Source organism: Oncorhynchus tshawytscha, linkage group LG09 (genome assembly GCF_018296145.1).
Source record: "Oncorhynchus tshawytscha isolate Ot180627B linkage group LG09, Otsh_v2.0, whole genome shotgun sequence".
NCBI lineage: Eukaryota > Metazoa > Chordata > Actinopteri > Salmoniformes > Salmonidae > Oncorhynchus > Oncorhynchus tshawytscha.
This window is the reverse complement of record NC_056437.1, coordinates 39,301,558-39,321,825: the sequence shown is the minus strand read 5'-3', so window position 1 is coordinate 39,321,825 and position 20,268 is coordinate 39,301,558. Positions and strand designations below refer to the sequence as shown.

At 41.0% G+C, this 20,268-nt stretch overlaps 1 protein-coding gene across 6 annotated transcripts in view; it reads left to right on the top strand.

The window, feature by feature from the left end:
* Positions 1 to 3,819, top strand: part of LOC112257951 (dual specificity tyrosine-phosphorylation-regulated kinase 1A) — a 61,489-nt gene extending 57,670 nt beyond the window's left edge. For all 6 annotated transcript variants that reach the window (XM_024431905.2, XM_024431907.2, XM_024431909.2 and 3 more), the window contains one exon: positions 171 to 3,819. In XM_024431905.2, the coding sequence (XP_024287673.1) occupies positions 171 to 773 (603 nt within the window). In that variant the 3' untranslated portion in view covers positions 774 to 3,819. The remainder of the gene's footprint in view (positions 1 to 170) is intronic.
* The last annotated feature ends 16,449 nt before the right edge of the window (positions 3,820 to 20,268 follow it).

The window sequence follows — 20,268 nt, the reverse complement described above, 5'->3', positions numbered from 1 at the left end:
TATAACCCAGGTTGACAACCTTTACATCAACCATTTGAGCTAGATGAGTCCCATAGCCACAGGGGAAGTGTTGGGTTCTCATAACATATGTGTGTTTATTCAGACAGAGTTAAATGACCTCTTATCAGTTGTTAGTTACTCAAACTGACTGTGTTGTTGTTGTGCGTTAGGCGAGGCAGCCGTTCCCTCCCCCCGTGGGCTGGGCTGGTGGCGAAGGGGTGCAGACGGTGACGGTGGAGACCCATCCCGTCCAGGAGACCACCTTCCACGTGCCTCCCCAGGCGCCCAAAGCCATCCACCCTTTAGCCCCCGGCAACATCTCCTCCACCCATCACCACCATCACCACGGACACCATCACCATGGACACCATCATCCTCATGGACAACAGGGCCTGCCAGCACGGCCCCGGCCCCGCCTATACCGCTCCCCCACCAACAGCGCCTCCACGGAGAACTCCATGGAGGTGGTGCACGGCCACCTGTCCATGACCTCCCTGTCTTCCTCTGCCTCCTCCTCCTCCACATCTTCCTCCTCCACCGGGGCCCAGGGCAACCAGGCCTACCAGTTGCGCCCGCTCCCCACCAACGCAGCCTTGGACTTTGGTAGGAATGGGAGCATGACCATGGGACTGGGTGCCTTCTCCAACCCCAGACAAGAGACTGGAATGGCGGGCCACCCCACCTACCCCATGGGCATGAGACAGGGCATAGACAGGGAGGAGTCGCCCATGGCGGGAGTCTGTGTACAGCAGAGTTCTGTCGCCAGTTCATGACTAAACTGAGAATGTTTTTGTTTTTTTCTATTTGTATTTTTTTAGGTGGTGTTTTTTTCAACAAAAAAGTGCATAGAGATCAAAAAGCTGCTTATAATTAGAGGGGCGATTATCACCGCTACCACAGTGCAGAGCCCACCATCTCTCCAACTACTCTTCCCCATGCCACACTTGGGTTTCTCTATTTACTTTGGTTTTCAAATGGGATTTTTGGATTTACCATTTTCAGTGTTCACAGGGAATTACAGATTTTTACTACAAACTGTCTCGCATTGCATACTTCACAACAGTACTGAAACACCCATACATTTCACATTCACCTCTCACTTGACTGCATGGTTTGCATTATTCCTTGTTATTGTCAGCTGAGAGCTTAGAAGTGTGTGGTTAGAAAATTACGTGGCCCTCTTTTGCCAACGGCTATTTAGTAAAGAAATTGCTACAGTACCATAACACTTCCAGCAACTCCTATCCACACATTTGCCTTTTTCCCCCTGTCTTTGGCAAGAATTATTTTATCTTTTGTACTTTTTGTTCTCATTTGATTTTCTCTGTTCAGTTGTGCAATTCCACCTGTGAGTTGTGAGACCTGTAGGGTTGCAGAGGAATGAAGCATTATGCAGGGGGGTTCTGTCCCGCTGGGTTTGTCCGTGTCACTCTTTCTCTGTTTGAGATGGGTGCCGATGCGTACTGTGGGCCGGCGCTGTCTAGCCGAGGTCAACATGTGTGCAGCTGGGCAGCAGAGAGCTGGGAGGCCCCAGAGCAGTGAAGGTGGGCCCTGACCAGGTCCCTGGAACAGGGTCACACTGACGAGATCTACTGGGGATCAGCAGCCAGGGCCGGTCCTGCCCAAAACTAAAGTACAGATGTCCGGGCAGTAGCAGTTTTTTGAGATAACCCTTTGGCCTTATGATTTTTTTGACTCTGAAATGAGGGTGGGTGAAAGAAGCTGGACATTATCGTTTAAATGAGAAAATAGCTTTCCTGTATTTTTGAAGTATGGATAAAAACAAAAAAAAATCTTTAAAAATTTAAAATAGGAAGAAAAGGTGTTTTTGAGAATGCTAATTTAAGAGGCCTTTAACTAAAATGTATGACTTGCAAGGCCCAGTGATTGCAGGGCCTTGCAAGTTCACAGTGGTGTTTTTGCAAGATGGATGGAATTAGCTACGACTGTGTCCCTTCCTGCTTTTTACTTGCTTTTCTTTGCTTTGTTTCTTCAGCATGTGGTTCCTCCAACAGAGCTTCTGCACAAATGTCTTCGGTTCTTCTTGAAAATGAAAACATGCAGAGTTTTATGTGACTGATTTTATTTGTCTCACAATTATGCTGTGAATTTTACAAAGATTTATTTTCCCTTTTGATAATTTATTGTACCAAAGCTGTTTTTTATAGCACATAGATGTCTGTAACAAATAATGTAGCAGTTCTGCACTTTGACACAAGGTGTATCAAGACCTTTTTTAAATGTCAGTAAAAATGGCTGTATCTATTGCTTTAGCAAAACTGGAACTGTTGTTGAACTCAATACATTTACTGTTAGCTGTATCCTCGACAGAATTGGTTGTAAGGTTCTCAAAAAAAGACAAAAAGACAAAAACAATCTCTCATTGGTATAACTTTTTTTCCCGTTATCAAGGACTTGAGGGACAATAGATGCCAACGCTGGTTGCTACTCTGCGGGTTCCGGAGTATCAGTATGGTGGCTATGAGTCGAGGCAAGTCCTCGTATTCATGAGTCGAGAGGGAAAAAATGTTAACTGCATTAATCCTTCAATTTGAGACCTGGGATTTAGAGGCTGTTTCAAACATGCCTATCTATCTGGGTAAAGCTGCCTTAAAATGACTTTTGGCAGTCTTTATGGTAGTGGCTAAAATGGTACCGCTTTTCCCCCCTCAATTTTGAAGCAACTCTATTTGACCTAGCTAGCAGAAGCACTGTACACATCCACATGTTTAGATGGTTTTGGAGATGGGGTACTGCTCTAAATGAGCTCAAATTCACGTGTTTGACTGAAGCTCTCACCATGGGTGTTAAATCCAAAAGGAAACTAGTAGGGATGGATGGAGTGAGAAGTGAGCCCTGTCTGCTGGAGCGTCATACTCCAGTCTCCTCGTGTGATGCCAGAGGATACGAGAGAACTGGCCAACGTTTTGTACCAGTTGCAAATGGAACGGGGCGGCAACAGCTAGAGGAAAGGTGTCCATGACAACACAGGCTTCAGGTGTTTACTTTTCAACCCCATTTTAATAGTTGAAATAGAATTTATGTATATATTTATATTTTTTTAATAAAGGAAGTTTAGAACTCACTACTTTTTTCCTAATGGTATTTTGAGTACATTTAAGTCAATGTGGAGACCATGCAGTGGAAGTTATTCTGTGATATTAGTCAATGGGTAACAGTGCTTCCAGGCCAAAGTAGTTGACAATGCCAGTACAAATGCAAAACTTGTAGGGTTTAAATTTAAACAGGACAATAGATATGCATACCTTAAATATTATAGACAGGGTATAGTGTGTGGGTGTATGTCTACGAACCTGAATGACAGCTGTGTTTTAATATATAACAAATACATAAGAAATGATGTGCGTATTACAGGAACTAATTTAAGTTGCATTAAAATTGGCATAAGCTTCAACCGTGGGTCCATTTGAAGTCAGGCTACTGATACATGTGTGTGAAAGCCATGATCGTCACCATATAACCAGTCAACAAACATCCAACGTTTACTCCCAAGTGTTCAGTATAATTTCTGCTCTGCTCCCTGTTTCATTCAAATAAAAAGCTTTGTCCTACTTGCCACCCTTTATTTTCTGTCCCCCAGTCTGATTTTGAGTGATTGACAACATAGTTTGGTTACAGGACATCTGACATGCACTGTTAAGATTAAACGGCATGGGGAAGTACCTGTGTCCACAGATTGTAAGATCTAGTCAATACTTGCTGTGTATATGATGTTACAAAAAGATACAAAATGGACAAGCCCTTTGTATTATATTCAAGCGGTCGTATGTATGATATAAAAAAGTTCATTAACTTGTACTGAGTCTGTTCTTTTTATTTCCTTTTCACTGGGTAACAGGACTAACATTCAATCACAGCAGACCTGTCTAGAATGCCAACCCAAGCATTTGAACTAGTCTAGTTCCCATCATGACAATTTTATGCTTCAGTAATGAATGCAATCTTAAAAAGACCCAAATCCAAGTATGTTATGTCCAAATCTGAAAGTATCAAAAATGTATTGTGAAGCTCAACAAAGTCAATTTTAGATTTTTGAACATGCGAAAGATGCTAATATCAGGCCCATGACTTGCATGGGATATGTGCCACAAATGCTAAAACGTTAGCATGTGGGAAGGAAACTATTAGTTGGTTACAGCGAGCAAATACGACCATCACCATCAATCATAGTTAACAAGTTTTTAATGTTATTCCGCCATTGCCACACATACCACATCGATACAGAAACTAAACCAAAGCATGGATTGCTATCCCTTTTGACACAATGACATTGAACGTGTGTTAGCCATATTAACCAGATGTGTATATAAAGCATTGGTGTTAACCCTTCTCCCCACTTGGTCCTTTGATTGTTATGAAGGGATTTCCATCCTTAAAAATGGGGAAAAGTCACAGTGGCACTGAAGAACCAAGTAGAACAGAATGTTTAGACACTGCAGAAAGTGAGACAAAATGATGGAAAGACCCAAGCCCCTTACCTTTGCAATCAATTTAATACTTGCTTGCTGTGACTTTCATTACAGGTAACTATTGTATGATGTCTGGTGAAATTAACATTTGATACATTTTGCAGCTGCTGTTTTCTTCCTGCTTGATATACTGTAGAGCGGCATCCTCTTTTGTGTGACACCTGTGAATTAATGTATTTGGTGTAATGATTAAGGTGTGGCAGACAGCAGGATTGTACTGGTGTTAGAAGTGGGATAGCGCTACTGTAAGTCCATCGGAGGTGTGCCCAGGTGTTATCGACTTGAGATAGTTACGTGTGGGAAGAAAAGGGGTAGTGTAACATCAGAAATCTAATCAACACCAAAGATCTCATCAACCGGTTCAGACCTTGGTGTTGGCCTAATGGTCAAGGTGAGGGACTTGTTTGGTCTACCCCCTGAACTCTGCTCCGGACAAGATAAACCCCTTCTTAGCCCACTTTTAGGATAACACAGTACCACTGATATGGCCCGCTACCAAGAACTGTGGACTTTCCTTCTCCGTGGCTGACGTAAGACGTTTAAGCGCGTTAACCCTTGAAAGGCTTCCGGCCCAGGCGGCATCCCTAGCCGCGTCCTCAGAGCATGTGCAGACCAGCTGGCTGGACAGTTACCAACATATTCAATCTCACCCTATCCCAGTCTGCTGTCCCCACTTGCTTCAAGATGTCCACCATTGTTCCTGTACCCAACAAAGCAAAGGTAACTGAACTAAATGACTACTGCCCCGTAGCACTCACTTCCGTCATCATGAAGTGCTTTGAGAGTCTAGTAAGGATCATATCACCTCTACCTTACCTGACACCCTAGACCCACTTCAATTTGCTTACCGCCCCAATAGATCCGCAGACAATAAAATCGCCATCACACTGCACACTGCCCTATACCATCTGGATAAGAAGAATACCTATGTAAGACTGCCGTTCATTGACTATTGCTCAGAATTCAACACCATAGTATCCTCCAAGCTCGTCATTAAGCTCGGGGCCCTGGGTCTGAACCCTGCCCTGTGCCACTGGGTCCTGGACTTCCTGACGGGCCGCCCTCAGGTGGTGAAGGTAGGAAACAACACCTCTTCACTGATCCTCAACACAGGGGCCCCCGAGTGGCGCAGCGGTCTAAGGCACTGCATCTCAGTGTTAGATGCGTCACTACAGACCCTGGTTCAATTAGCCCTGGTTCAATCCCGGGCTGTATCACAACCGGCCGTGATCAGGAGTCCCATAGGGTGGCGCACTGGTTCATACATAAATAAAAGGGTGCGTGCTCAGCACCCTCCTGTTCACCCATGATGGCGTGGCCATGCACGCCTCCAACTCAATCATAAAGTTTGCAGACGAAACACAACAGTAGTAGGCCTGATTACCAACAATGACGAGGTGGGGGACCTGGGAGAGTGATGCCAGGAAAATAACATCTCACTCAATGTCAACAAAACCAAGGAGCTGATCATTGACTTCAGGAAACAGCAGAGGGAGCACGCCTGTATCCACATTGACAGGACTGCAGTGGAGAAGGCGGAAATCTTCAAGTTCCTCGGCATATACATCACTGACAATCTGAAATAGTCACCCACACAGAGTGGTGGAAGAAGGCGCAACAGTGCCTCATCAACCTCAGGAGGCTGAAGAAATTTGGATTGGCCCCTAAGACCCTCACAAACTTTTACAGATGCCCAATTGAGAGCATCCTATCGGGCTGGGTATGGCAACTGCACTACCCGCAACCGCAGGGCTCTCCATTGGGGAGTGTGGTCTGCCCAACGCATCACTGTGGGCAAACTACCTGCCCTCCAGGACATCTACAGCACCCGATGTCACAGGAAGGCCAAAAAGATAATCAAGGACATCAACCATCCGGCCTGTTCACCCCGCTATCATCCAGAAGGTGAGGTCAGTACAGGTACATCAAAGCTGGGACCGAGAGACTGAAAAACAGCTTCTTTCTCAAGGCTATCAGACTGTTAAATAGCCATCACTAGCCGGCTTCCACCCGGTTACTCAAGCATGCCCGTTAGAGGCTGCTGCCCTTGGAATTACTGGCCACTTTTATAATGGAACATTAGTCACTTTAATTATGTTTAAATAATGTTAACATACTGCTTTACTCATATCATATGTATATACTGTATTCTATTCTACTGTATTTTAGTGAATGCCACTTCGACATTGCTCAATCTAATATTTATATATCTATTAATTCCATTCTTTAAGTCTTAGATTTGTGTGTATTGTTGTGAATTGTTTTAGATAATACTGCACTGTTAGATACTACTGCACTGTCGGAGCTAGGAATACAAGCATTTCGCTACACCCGCAATAACGTCTGCTAAATATGTGCATGTGATCAATGACATTTGATTTGATTTGATTTACAGTACTTTGTCACCAATTGCATAGCTTTAACTGTTACTTTCAACATTCTCTTGTGCCTATGTATTTAAAAGTCTTCCCTCTCAACTTAATGACATTGATCACTACTATATCATGCTCCTGAAAGTATTTGCAATCGACTGAAATATTGTAACCATTCCTTAAAGTGCAGTACATATTTCAGTCACAAGAGGGTATTCTAACACAAATGTGGTGAACATCTCACCAGTAAAATGGATATGCAGTTGAGGAATTATATTTCCTTGCTTGTTTTTTGTTTAATGGATATTAACTATGTTTATGTTCCTTGTGTATGTCTCATGGCTTCTCAGTCCCTAACAACATCTAACCCACAGCCCCATGACAAGTATGCTGATTCATATCACTTACAGTGCTTTCGGAAAGTATTCAGATCCCTTAACTTTTTCACATTTTGTTACGTTACAGCCTTATTCTGAGGCTCGAAATTGATCCATTGATCATCCTTGAGATGTTTTTACAACTTGTTTGGAGTCCACCTGTGGTAAATTCAATTGATTGTACATGATTTGGAAACGCACACACCTGTCTATAAAAGGTCGAACAGTTGACACTGCATGTCAGAGCAAAAACCAAGCCAGGAGGTCGAAGGAATTGTCCTTAGAGCTCCAAGACAGAATTGTGTCGAGGCACAGATCTGTGGAAGGGTACACAAAATGTCCGCAGCATCGAAGGTCCCCGAGAACACAGTGGCTTCCATCATACTTAAATGGATGAAGTTTGGAACCACCAAGTCTGCCTAGAGCTGGCCACCTGGCCAAACAGATCAATCAAGGGAGAAGGGCCTTGCCAGGGAGGTGACCAACAACCGATGGTCACTCTGAAAGAGCTCCAGAGTTCCTCTGTGGAGATGGAGAACCTTCCAGAAGGACAACAATCTCTGCAGCAGTCCACCAATCAGGCCTTTCTGGTAGAGTGGCCAGACGGAAGCCACTCCTCAGTAAAAGGCACATGACACATCGCTTGGAGTTTGTCAAAAGGCACATTCTCTGGTCTGATGAAACTTTTTGGCCTGAATGCTAAGCGTCACATCTGTAGGAATGCTGTGGAGATGTTTTTCAGCAGCAGGGACTGGGAAACTAGTCAGGATCAAGGGAAAGATGAACAGAGCAAAGTACAGAGAGGTCCTTGATGAAAACCTGCTCCACAGAGCTATGGACCTCAGACTGGGGGCGAAGGTTGACCTTCCAACAGGACAACGACATAGAGCACACAGCCAAGACAGCGCAGGAGTGGCTTCGGGACAAGTCTCTGAATGTCCTCGTGTGGGCCAGCCAGAGCCTGGAGTTGAACCCGATCGAACATCTCTGGAGAAACACCTCCAGTGCAGTGACACTCCCCATCCAACCTGACAGAGCTTGAGAGGATCTGCAAAGAAGAATGGGAGAAACTCCTTAAATACAGCTGTGCCAAGCTTGTAGCATCATACCCAAGAAGACTCAAGGCTGTAATTGCTGCCAAAGGCGCTTCTGCTTCAACAAAGTACTGAGTAAAGGGTATGGACACTTATGTGAATGTGATATTTCAGTTTTTTTTTAATACATTTGCAAAAATGTCTAAAACCCTTTTTATACTTTGTCATTATGGGGTATTGTGTGTATATTTATGAAGGAAAACAACTATTTAATTCATTTTAGAATATGGCTGTTAACATAACAGAAAAAGTGAAGGGTCTGAATAATTTCCGAATCACTTTATCTTTACTCTTGATTTGGGGGTAAATCAAACACATATTTATTTCAAACAAACTTTATCAATTCATTTTTTTTAAATGGCAATGTAGTCATTTAAGTTTTTTTTGTACAGTTATTGTGCTTTCATATAAACCATGCTTATCATCCATCAATTGTCTGCAGTATCACACTAAAAGAACAACTGCATGGGCCTGGGGTGGGCGGCAGAGATTGGAGTGGTCAGTGTCAGAGACAAGCAGGGTAAAACCAGAGAAAAGAAAAGACCAGCATGGAGACTTTGTAAGTCAGTGGAAGGAATTTCACAATGAGAGAGAAAAGGTAATCCTTGAAAAGAGATTGGTGCCAAAGTCACCAGTAAACAGTGACATGTATTGATGTAAGGTTGGGGGAGTTCTACAGTAGTGATTCTTGAGGCTCAAACCAGGTTTCCATCCAACCTTTTTATGTGAGTAAAGTACGTCGGGTAAAAAAATGTCATCACAGGCCTAATGGTAACAGAACATTTTTCAGTAAACCTTCCAAATATCAATGAAAAAAATACGGTCGACAAGGGGGATCTTTTTATGTCGGTTAAATTTATTATGCGATATATGTTGGTGGAAACGCAAATACTGATATAATAACCATCATCTCCAAGTAAACTTAGAGTCATGTGATGACATGTTGTATGGTCCTCCCACTATGTCTCTGGAAAGCATTCAGTTTAGGCTACAGTTGAAATAAGTTAAAATGAACAAAAATATAAATACAGAGCATCCCAAACATGCTCAACGGGTGACATGTCTGGTGTGTATGCAGTTCCCAAGAACTGGGACAGCTTCAAGGAATTGTGTACAGATCCTTGCGACTTGGGGCCGTAGATTATCATGCTGAAACATGAGGTGATGGCGGCAGATGAATCACACGACAATGGGCCTCAGGATCTCATCACGGGAGCTCTGTGCATTCAAATTGCCATCGATAAAAATGCAATTGTGTTTGTTGTCCGTAGCTTATGACTGCCCATACCATAACCCCACCGCCTCCATAGCGCACTCTGTTCACAACGTTGACATCAGCAAACCGCTCACTCACGCAACGCCAATCACGTGGTCTGTAGTTGTGAGTCCGGTTGGACGTACAGACAAATTCTCTAAAACAACGTTGGTAGAGAAATTAACATAGACTTTTCTGGCCACAGCTCTGGTGGACATTCCTGCAGTCAGCATGACAATTGCACACTCCCTCAAAACTTGAGACATATGTGGCATTGTGTTGTGTGACGAAACTGCACATTTTAGAGTGGCCTTTTATTGTCCCCAGCACAAGGCGCACCTGTGTAATGATCAAAATCAGATTCTTGATAGGCCACACCTGTCAGGTGGATGGATTGTCTTGGCAAAGGAGAAATGCTCACTAACAGGGAAGTAGACAAATTCATACACAGAATTTGAGATAAATAAGCTTTTTGCACATATGGAACATTTCTGGGATCTTTTATGTCATTTTATGAAACATGGTACCAACACTTTACATGTTGCGTTTATATTTTTGTTCAGTGTATGATGAACTTTACAGGGTGGTGAAAGTGCAAAGTGATGAGCTTGATATTCCTTTCCAATAAACATTGAGGGTCTTATTCTGTTGACATGATTATCGATGCTTGGCTGCCGTTTGACAAATTAACATAATCTTTCTCTTTTTGTCCATAATAATCTCATCATGTAAATGATTTGATGCACTCTAGTCAACAGCATGGTATATGCATGCTGTAGGCTAGAGCGCATGTGCCAATACCACAGTGGGCACACGTGTTATATAACAATTTTTTTTGAGAGAAAACCATTAGTGGATCTTAAAATGCTTGTATCTTTATTCGGTATATGGGAATTTAATTTAAGGTATTTTTATGTGCTCTACGTCATCATGCACAGCCTTTTATCTGCAACAAGTAAATTGGATGGGAAAATGCACACATTGTTTTAATGCAGATTTTAGAATATTTGCATGAAAATCTGTTGCCAATTGGATGGAAAACTTCGTCATTGAAGTCATATTGTGAGGCAACATGAATCTTTACATGGAGGTGTTGGAAAAGGCTATCTGCCACCAACCGGATGTTCCACTTTTCAGGGGAAATGGAAAGAGAGCCTGTGACACGTGGAAAGAGAGCCTGTGACACAACTTCCACTTTTGGTTGTTAATTAATAAGGTGACACCAGAGAGGAAGAGGCGAAGAGGTTTCACTTCCTCCAAAATATGTGCAAAGTAAGCCCAATACGTTTCTATATGATTATTTGGGACCTAAGCTTGTCGCCTGCCTTCCTGCCTTTGGGACAACTCATTGTTAGGGCAGAGACATGAGCATATCCTCATTATATACAGATCTCCATTTACTGGATTTGTTGAACAGTGCAGAACAGAATCCTCCCCCGATAGTTTTTTCTTATTCTTGACAGGTCCAGTATCACAGTGTTTCTAAACCCAAAGGCGCAACATCACAAGATTTCCAGGGACGGTTTGAGAAGTCAATGAGAGAAAAACAAAATGATTCTTTAAAGCTGCAATATGTAACTTTTTGGGTGACGGACCAAATACACAGAAATATATGTTATAGAGCTGTCATTCTCATTGAAAGCAAGTCTAAGAAGGATAATCTGTTCTACAGTATGTGCGCTATTTCTATGCTTCTCGTTCTTAAGTTTATTTAATTTTGATTTGGAAAACCAGCTTCAAATAGATGAAAATACTATATTTTTGGTTATGGAAAATATATTTCACAGCAGGTTAGATGGTATCATGATTCTCTACACTATACTTGCTTGTTTTGTCACATAAACTGAAATTATTAGAACTATTAGAATTTTAGAAACCAGGAAACGGCAGAGTGATTTCTGCATAGTGCATGTTTAAATATGCAACAAGTGTTTGTTTAATTCTGTTGAGCCATTATCTCCGGCCAAATTAAGTTACAACTGTAATGTTGTGTTTGCCGCAATATAATAGAATTACCGGTAGGCCTACTATAGGGCTACTCGCACTCAAACCATGGAAAGGAAAAACCAAAGAGATGCTAATCTTAATTTAATGCCGCAATAAATAATAATAATAATCTGTTTGTATTTTCCCCATAAACAATGACTGGACTTAATGTTTATATTACCCTAATAAAGTTAAGAAACCTTTGTGAAGGTTTGGTGTGGTATGGCTATTATTTGGCTTAGCTACTGCATGCCTATGAAGGCAGTTCACATCGGAGGTCCAATTGACTCCGACAGTTGAACTTCTTACTCTTTTAATCTAACACTATAATGGTTATCTTTATAAAAAATATTCAGATAAAAAATGTAATTATCCTCCTTCTGTACATCTACATCTGCATAGCAGTACTGTAGTAGCTTATCCGACAAGGATAGGCATGCATGTTGGTGCTGGGAACATGGCGCTTAAGCTTCTCTTCCTTTATATATATTTTTTAAATATTAATATACAGTGAACGCATAGGCCTATATGCATGCAATGCCCTGATGCATTTTGTGCTCAAATCTCCGAAAGCGGCCCTCCCAAGCAAAAAGGCAGTAACAGCTCATTTGGTTGAAAATGAGTTAATGTCATTTTTGCCACATTAAATACATGCTTAATCATGTGGACAAGTATCCTGCCTCTATTGTATTATGTGTTACCATGTTACTGTGAAACTAAGATAAATAAAAGCAATTTTTCTCAGTTCCACGCTATGAGCAGTTACTGCCTTTTTGCTTGGTAGGGCAGAATAGGCTATAAAGTTTTGAATATGCTACACATCGAAACACAATTAGTATTTATTTTGTAATTTGTTATAGTGAGTTTTTAAGGACAAGTAACTGTGGATCATTTGACCAATATCGCTCTTTATTGATGGCACTGGCTGCACCCAGTTGGAGGTTTCTTTCTTTCTCGCTTTCTATTCTCAGGTCTGAACAGGTCTCTCTAATCCAAACTGACAAGGGTCTGTTTGGATTTATTTTTCCACAGGCCATTTTGGAACGGGCCTGATTGTCCTTGGGTCCATGCGGAACAGGTGTCCGTTTTTGAAGACCTCTATACCCAACCCGGTTCACGGCACCTCTTCTTGCCTATTTTCAAAGCATAACCTTATTGTTACACACAACACAATGCAGAGAAGAGCAGTTCATCATACACAAAAGTCATACTGTATAGTAGCTGGGCTCCTCAACTCCATGATATGTACATCTTGGTGGAGTTGGGTGCCACAAATGTGGGCGTAGTACACCTCAGACTACATCGAGTCACTGTCAGTCGATACGAGGAAATGGTCGGTAATTGACAAGTTTTATTTAATAATATGTTTGGTTTTTTTAAACTAAAGAAAGGCATGCAGCAACAGAGGACAAACATAGGTACAAGAAAAGGGTTAAAGAATGTACATTTTTCATTTAGGATTTTGCCTGTGTTTAAATCGATTGCGTTTCTTTTTATCCAAAAAAAACTCCCTAGTCCTTGCCAATGACAAGCATACCCATAACATGATGCAGCCACCACCATGCTTGACATTTTGAAGGATGGTACTCAGTGATGTGTTGTGTTGGATTTGCCCCAAACATAACACTTTGAATTCAGAATATAAAGTTAATTTCTTTGCCATATTTTTGCAGTTTTACTTTAGTGCCTTATTGCAAACATTGTTTTGGAATATTTTTATTCCTTCTTTTAACTCTTTCATTTAGGTTAGTATTGTGGAGTAACTACAATGCTGTTGATCCATCCTCAGTTTTCTCCTATCACAGGCTCTGTAACTGTTTTAAAGTCACCATTGGCCTCATGGTGAAATTCCTGAGTGGTTTCCTTCCTCTCCGGCAACTTAGGAAGGAGGCCTTTATCTTTGTAGTGACTGGGTGTATTGATACACCATCCAAAGTGTAATTAATACATGGAAAATGCTCAAGGGGATATTCCATGTCTGCTTTTTATTTGTACTTTACCCATCTACCAATAGGTGCCCTTCTTTGCGAAGCATTGGAAAACCTCCCTAGTCTTTGTGGTTGAATCTGTGTTTAAAATTCACTTCTCAACTGAGGGACCTTACAGATAGTTGGATGTGTGGGTTAAATAGATGAGGTAGTAATTCAAAATCATATTAAACACTATTATTGCATGCAAAGGGTGTGAATACTTTCTGAAGGCACTATATATTTATATGATGGTGTGTTCAGACATTAACGCAATTGGTAGACACAATGTAAGTAACTGTCACGTTCTGACCTTAGTTCCTTTGTTTTGTCTTTTGTTTTAGTATGGTCTTGGTGTGAGTTGGGTGGGTTGTCTATGTTAGTTTGTCTATGATTTTCTATTTCTGTGTTTGGCCTGGTATGGTTCTCAATCAGAGGCAGCTGTCAATCGTTGTCCCTGATTGAGAACCATATTTAGGTAGCCTGTTTTCCATTGTGTTTTGTGGGTGGTTGTTTTCAGTCTTTGTGTGTTTGCACCAGACAGAACTGTTTCGGTTGTTTCTTTGTTGTTTTTTGTTATTCAGTGTTCAGTGGTGATTATTATTAAAAATCATGAACACTTACCACGCTGCACCTTGGTCCTCACCTTCTTCTTCCCACGACAGCCATTACAGTAACCTAATTTATGTCCCTCTAACTGCCATGAATGCCTCTGCTGATCCTACAGCTATTGTAGCAATCATGTGCCTATGAACCAGATTTATGCTGTTAGCACTGAGGCAGTGTGCCCTAGTAGGAAGTCCATTGTGTGCAGCTCACCCTGCACTTACATAAATAACCTGAGAATATCTACCTCTGAAAAGCTTCCCAGTAAAGCAAGGAAAACAAGCAAGCATCCCAGAAAAGTTAACAAAATAGGCCACGTTAACATATGTAATTTAAGAAACAGGGTTCACGAAATTAATAACTTGCTAGTAACAGATGACATTCATATTCTGACTATCTCTGAAACTCACTTAGACAGTACCTTTGATGATACAGTTGTAGCAATACAAGGTTATCTGCCTCACCTAAAGCCCATTCTAATGGGAAGCTGCTATTGACCACCAAATGCTAACAGTCAGTATCTGGATAACATGTGTGAAATGCTTGATAAGGTATGTAATATCAACAGAGGTATATTTTCTGGGTAATTTAAATATTGACTGGCTTTTATCAAGCTGTACACTCAAGAAAAAGCTTCAAACTGTAACCAGTGCCTGCAACCTGGTTGTCAGTTAACCTACCATGGTAGTTACAGGAGACCACAACCCTACAGATTATCTCTCAACCCCAACAGAGGAGGAGAGATCCAGGGGTCTGAAGATGTGGGGGTTTTATGACCCCTCACATCCCTGGTAAATCTCAGGCCACAGACAAATTACTTTGTCCTGTTACTATGGAGAACCAGCCTCAGAACATTAAACATGTAATAAAGGGACTTTGGAACAATGGTTTCCGTCAGCCACAATGGTGGTCATGATGATAGATGGAATATGAAAATGTATGTCAATTTAGTTTTGATATTAAAGGTTAATAGATGACGTTATTACGAAAACATTGTAACGTCAACAGTTTACCCAGTATATGTTTGATGTTTATACATTGTACATTGTATGGAAAATGTCCAAATCAAAGAGAATGTTGTGGTAAAGATGAAATGTGAAGTTGTTCGTCTAAAATTGGATTTGAGTAAAATCTAGACCTTGCCTCATAACTTGATATGTCCAGAGAATTGCCCTAAAGGTGGTTACGCCCACTTCTGACCCGAGGGTATAAAACCTGTGGGTGAAGAATTTACAGATAAGACTACGTGACCCAAGCTGCAGCCAAGGTCTTAAAAAGTCAACGAACCCAGAACGCAACACAAGTTTGAAGACAAAGAAATATTTTTCTCTCCAAGCTACGGATGAGTAGCTGTGTCTAAGCGGGTGAATTCAAGCCGGACCCCCTAGCATCCAATCCCAGCGAATCGTGGTATATAAACGGTTTCATTTCTATGCTGTGAGCTCTGAGCTACAGAGCTATCTGTCCTCAGAGGACCCCTTCCAGAGCAAGGGTGAGGGAACAGACTCCTAAGCCAAAAGGACACTAACATTGTGAGGACGACCAGAAAGGTGCGCCGGAGAAGTGCGTCATCGAGCAGCCAGAACGGTCCCCTGAACGGTCCACGCAGAGAATCCTTGGAGGTCTTCCCCACGTAATTTCTAGTAAATTTCTAGTAAATAAATATTCAACTAAGATTGGTGTGGTACGAACTCATTGGTGAGACCCGGGTCCGTGCAGATTCACGGACGTTCAGAACGAGATTGTAGAGGTAACTGGTTAATTAGCGGCTGTTGTAAAATCGATATTCTGATATTCTTTGAGTTAATTTGGGAAATAGAAACTCAATAAAAACTAGTTTCCCATGTTGCCCCAGGTTAATGAGTTAATAATTGCTTGATTCAGTTAATCACGCAATTAGAAACTTTTAATCATTCGATGAACAACAGTCGTCACATTAATTAATACAACGTCACAACACAGCACAGGAATGAAATCATCAATATGTATTAATTACTAATTACTAATTACAGCAGAAATGTTATTGAAAGCAGTATCCAGATCCATCGGATGTAGTGATCATAATATAGCAGCCATATCTAGGAAAACCAAAGTTCCGATGGGCCTAATATAGTGTACAAGAGGTCATACACAAAGGTTTTGATTCCTATGTTGTTGATGTAAATAATATTTGTTGGTCCATGGTGTGTAATGAGGAGCAAACAGACGTTGCACTTTACACATTTATAAAATTGCTTATCACATTTATAAAATTGCTTAATAAGCATGCACCCATTACTGTAAAACTGTTCAATCCCAGTGGACTGATGAGGATTTGAAGAATTGTATGGTTGAGAAGGATGAGGCAAAAGGAATGGCAAATAAGTCTGGCTGCACAGCCGATTGGTAAACGTACTGCAAATTGAGAAATCATGTGACTAAACTGAATAAAAAGAAGAAACTACACAATGAAACAAAGATAAATTACATAAAGAAAAAGGCAAACTCAGCTCCATCATTCATCACAAAGCTGACTGCTATTGCCAATTTAACGATTTTTTTCTTTGGCAAGATTAGCAAGTGAGTGTGGAAGAGGTGGAAAAAGTATTGTTGTCTATCAACAATGACAAGCCACAGGGGTCTGACAACTTGGATGGAAAATTACTGAGGATAATATCAGACGATATTGCCACTCCTATTTGCCATATCTTCAATTTAAGTCTACTAGTGTGCCCTCAGGCCTGGAGGGAAGAAAAAGTCATTCCGCAACCTAAGAATAGTAAATCCCCCTTTACTGGCTCAAATAGCCGACCAATCAGTCTGTTACTAACCCTTTTTCAATCTTTCCTAATGACATGCCACTGGCTTTGAGTAAAACCAGTGTGTCTATGTATGCAGATGACTCAACACTATACATGTCAACTACGACAGCGACTGAAATGATTGCAACACTTAAGAAAGAGCTGCAGGCAAGGAATAAGTTAGTCCTGAATATTTCACAAAACGAAAAGCATTGTATTTTGGACAAATCATTCACTTAACCCTAAACCTCAACTAAATATTGTAATAAATAATTTGGAAATTGAGCAAGTTGAGGTGACTAAACTTCTTGGAGTAACCCTGGATTGTAAACTGTCATGGTCAAAACATATTGATAGAAGCTAAGATGGGGAGAAGTCTGTCCATAATAAACCGATGCTCTACCTTCTTAACAGCACTATCAACAAGGCAGGTCCTAGAGGCTCTAGTTTTGTCGCACCTTGACTACTGTTCAGTCATGTGGTCAGGTGCCACAAAGAGGGACGTAGGAAAATTGCAATTGACTCAGAACAGGGCAGCACAGCTGGTCCATGGATGTGCACAGAGAGCAAACATTAATAATATGCATGTCAATCTGTCCTGGCTCAAAGTGAAGGACAGATTGACTTCATCACTACTTGGATTTATGAGAGGTATTGACATGTTTAAAACACCGAGCTGTCTGTTTAAACGACTAGCATACAGCTCGGACACCCATGCATACCCCACAAGACATGCCATCAGAGGTCTCTTCAAAGTCCCTAAGTAAGAGCCATGACTACATTTAACTTTATTCCACATTAGGTAATTGATGCAAGCAGTAGAATCAGATTTAAAAAACAGATAAAAATACACCTTATGGAACAGCGGGGACTGTGAAGCAACACAAACATAGGTGCAGACACACACATGATAACAAATGCACTAAACACACACAAACACATGGATTTTGTGTAGTAGATATGTAGTAGTGGAGTAGGGGCCTGAGGGCACACACTCAGTGTGTTGTGAAATCTGTTATGGATGTATTGTAATGTTTTTAAAATTGTACAATGGCCTTAATTTTGCTGGACCCCAGGAAGATTAGCGTCTGCATTGGCAGCAGCTAATGGGGATCCATAATAAATACAAATAGATAGACATGTTCCAAATGATTTCCAATCAATTGAAGTGGACTCCAATCAAGTTGTAGAAACATCTCAAGGATGATCAATGGAAACAGGATGCACCTCGAGTCACATACTAAAGGGTCTGAATACTTATGTAAATAAGGTATTTCAGTTTTTTATTTTTAATAAATTTGCAACAAATTCTAAAAACTTGTTTTCACTTTGTTATTATTGGGTATTGTATGCAGATTGATGAGGAAAACATTTTATTTAATCGATTTCAGAATAAGGCTGTAACGTAACAAAATGTGGAAAAAGGGGAGGGTCTAAAAACTTTCCAAATGCACTGTATATTAATAGAAAAGGTGTGTAGAGCAGTAGTTATATAGGATGAGCCTTGACTAGAATACAGTATTTACAGCTGAAGTCGTAAGTTTACATACACCTTAGCCAAATAGATGTAAACTCAGTTTTTCACAATTCCTGACATTTAATCTGAGTAAAAAGTGGGTCAGAAGTTTACATACACTCAATTAGTATTTGGAAGCGTTGCTTTTAAATTGTTTAACTTGGGTCAAACATTTTGGGTAGCCTTCCACACGCTTCCCACAAAAAGTTGGGTGAATATTGGCCCATTCCTCCTGACATAGCTGGTGTAACTGAGTCAGGTTTGTAGGCCTCCTTGCTTGCATGCACTTTTTCAGTTCTCCCCACAAGTTTTCTATAGGATTAAGGTCAGGGCTTTGTGTTGGACACTCCAATACCTTGACTTTGTTGTCTTTAAGCCATTTTGCCACAACTTTGAAAGTATGCTTGGGGTCATTGTCCATTTGGAAGACCCATTTGCGGCCAAGCTTTAACTTCCTGACTTATGTCTTGAGATGTTGCTTTAATATATCCACATAATTGTCCTACCTCATGATGCCATCTATTTTGTGAAGTCCCTCCTGCAGCAAAGCACCCCCACAACATGATGCTGCCAATCCCGTGCTTCACGGTTGGGATGGTGTTCTTCGGCTTGCAAGCCCCCTTCCCCCGTTTTCCTAACGATGGTCATTATGACCATTATGGCCATTTTTGTTTCATCAGACCAGAGGACATTTATCCAAAAAGTACAATCTTTGTCCCCATGTGTAGTAGCAAACCGTAGTCTGGCTTTTTTATGGTGGTTTTGGAGCAGCGGCTTCTTCCTTGCTCAGCGGCCTTTCAGGTTATGTCGATATAGGACTCGATTTACTGTGGATATAGATACCTTTGTACATGTTTCCTTCAGCATCTTCACAAGGTCCTTTGCTGTTGTTCTGGGATTGATTTGCACTTTTTGCACCAAAGCTCGTTCATCTCTAGGAGACAGAACACATCTCTTTCCTGAGTGGTATGATGGCTGTATGGTCTCATGGTGTTTATACTTGCGTACTATCGTTTGTACAGATGAACGTGGTACCTTCAGGTGTTTGGAAATTGCTCCCAAGGATGAACCAGAATTGTGGAGGTCTACAATTTATTTTCTGAGGTCTTGACTGATTTCTTTTGATTTTCCCATGATGTCAAGCAAAGAGGCACTGATTTTGAAGGTAGGCCTTGAAATACATCCACAGGTAAACCTCCAATTGACTCAAATGATGTAAATTAGCCTATCAGAACCTTCTAAAGCCATTACATCGTTTTCTGGATTTTTCCAAGCTGTTTAAAGGCACAGTCAACGTAGTGTATGTTAACTTCTGACCCACTGGAATTGTGACACAGTGAATTATAAGTGAAATAACCTGTCTGTAAACAATTGTTGGAAAAATTATTTGTGTCATTTACAAAGTAGATGTCCTAAACAACTTGCAAAAACTACAGTTTGTTTACAAGAAATTTGTGGAGTGGTTGAAAAACTAGTTTTAATGACTCCAACCTAAGTAAATGTAAACTTTTGACTTCAACTGTACATATGATGTGGCTAAAATGGTATTTAAACATTATTAAAGTGACCAGTTTTCAATGACTATGTTCAGTGAGGGAAAAAAAGTATTTGATCCCCTGCTGATTTTGTACGTTTGCCCACTGACAAAAAAATGATCAGTCTATAATTTTAATGGTAGGTTTATTTGAACAGTGAGAGACAGAATAACAAAAAATCCAGAAAAACGCATGTCAAAAATGTTATAAATTGATTTGCATTTTAATGAGGGAAATAATTTTTGACCCCTCTGCAAAACATGACTTAGTACTTGGTTGCAAAACCCTTG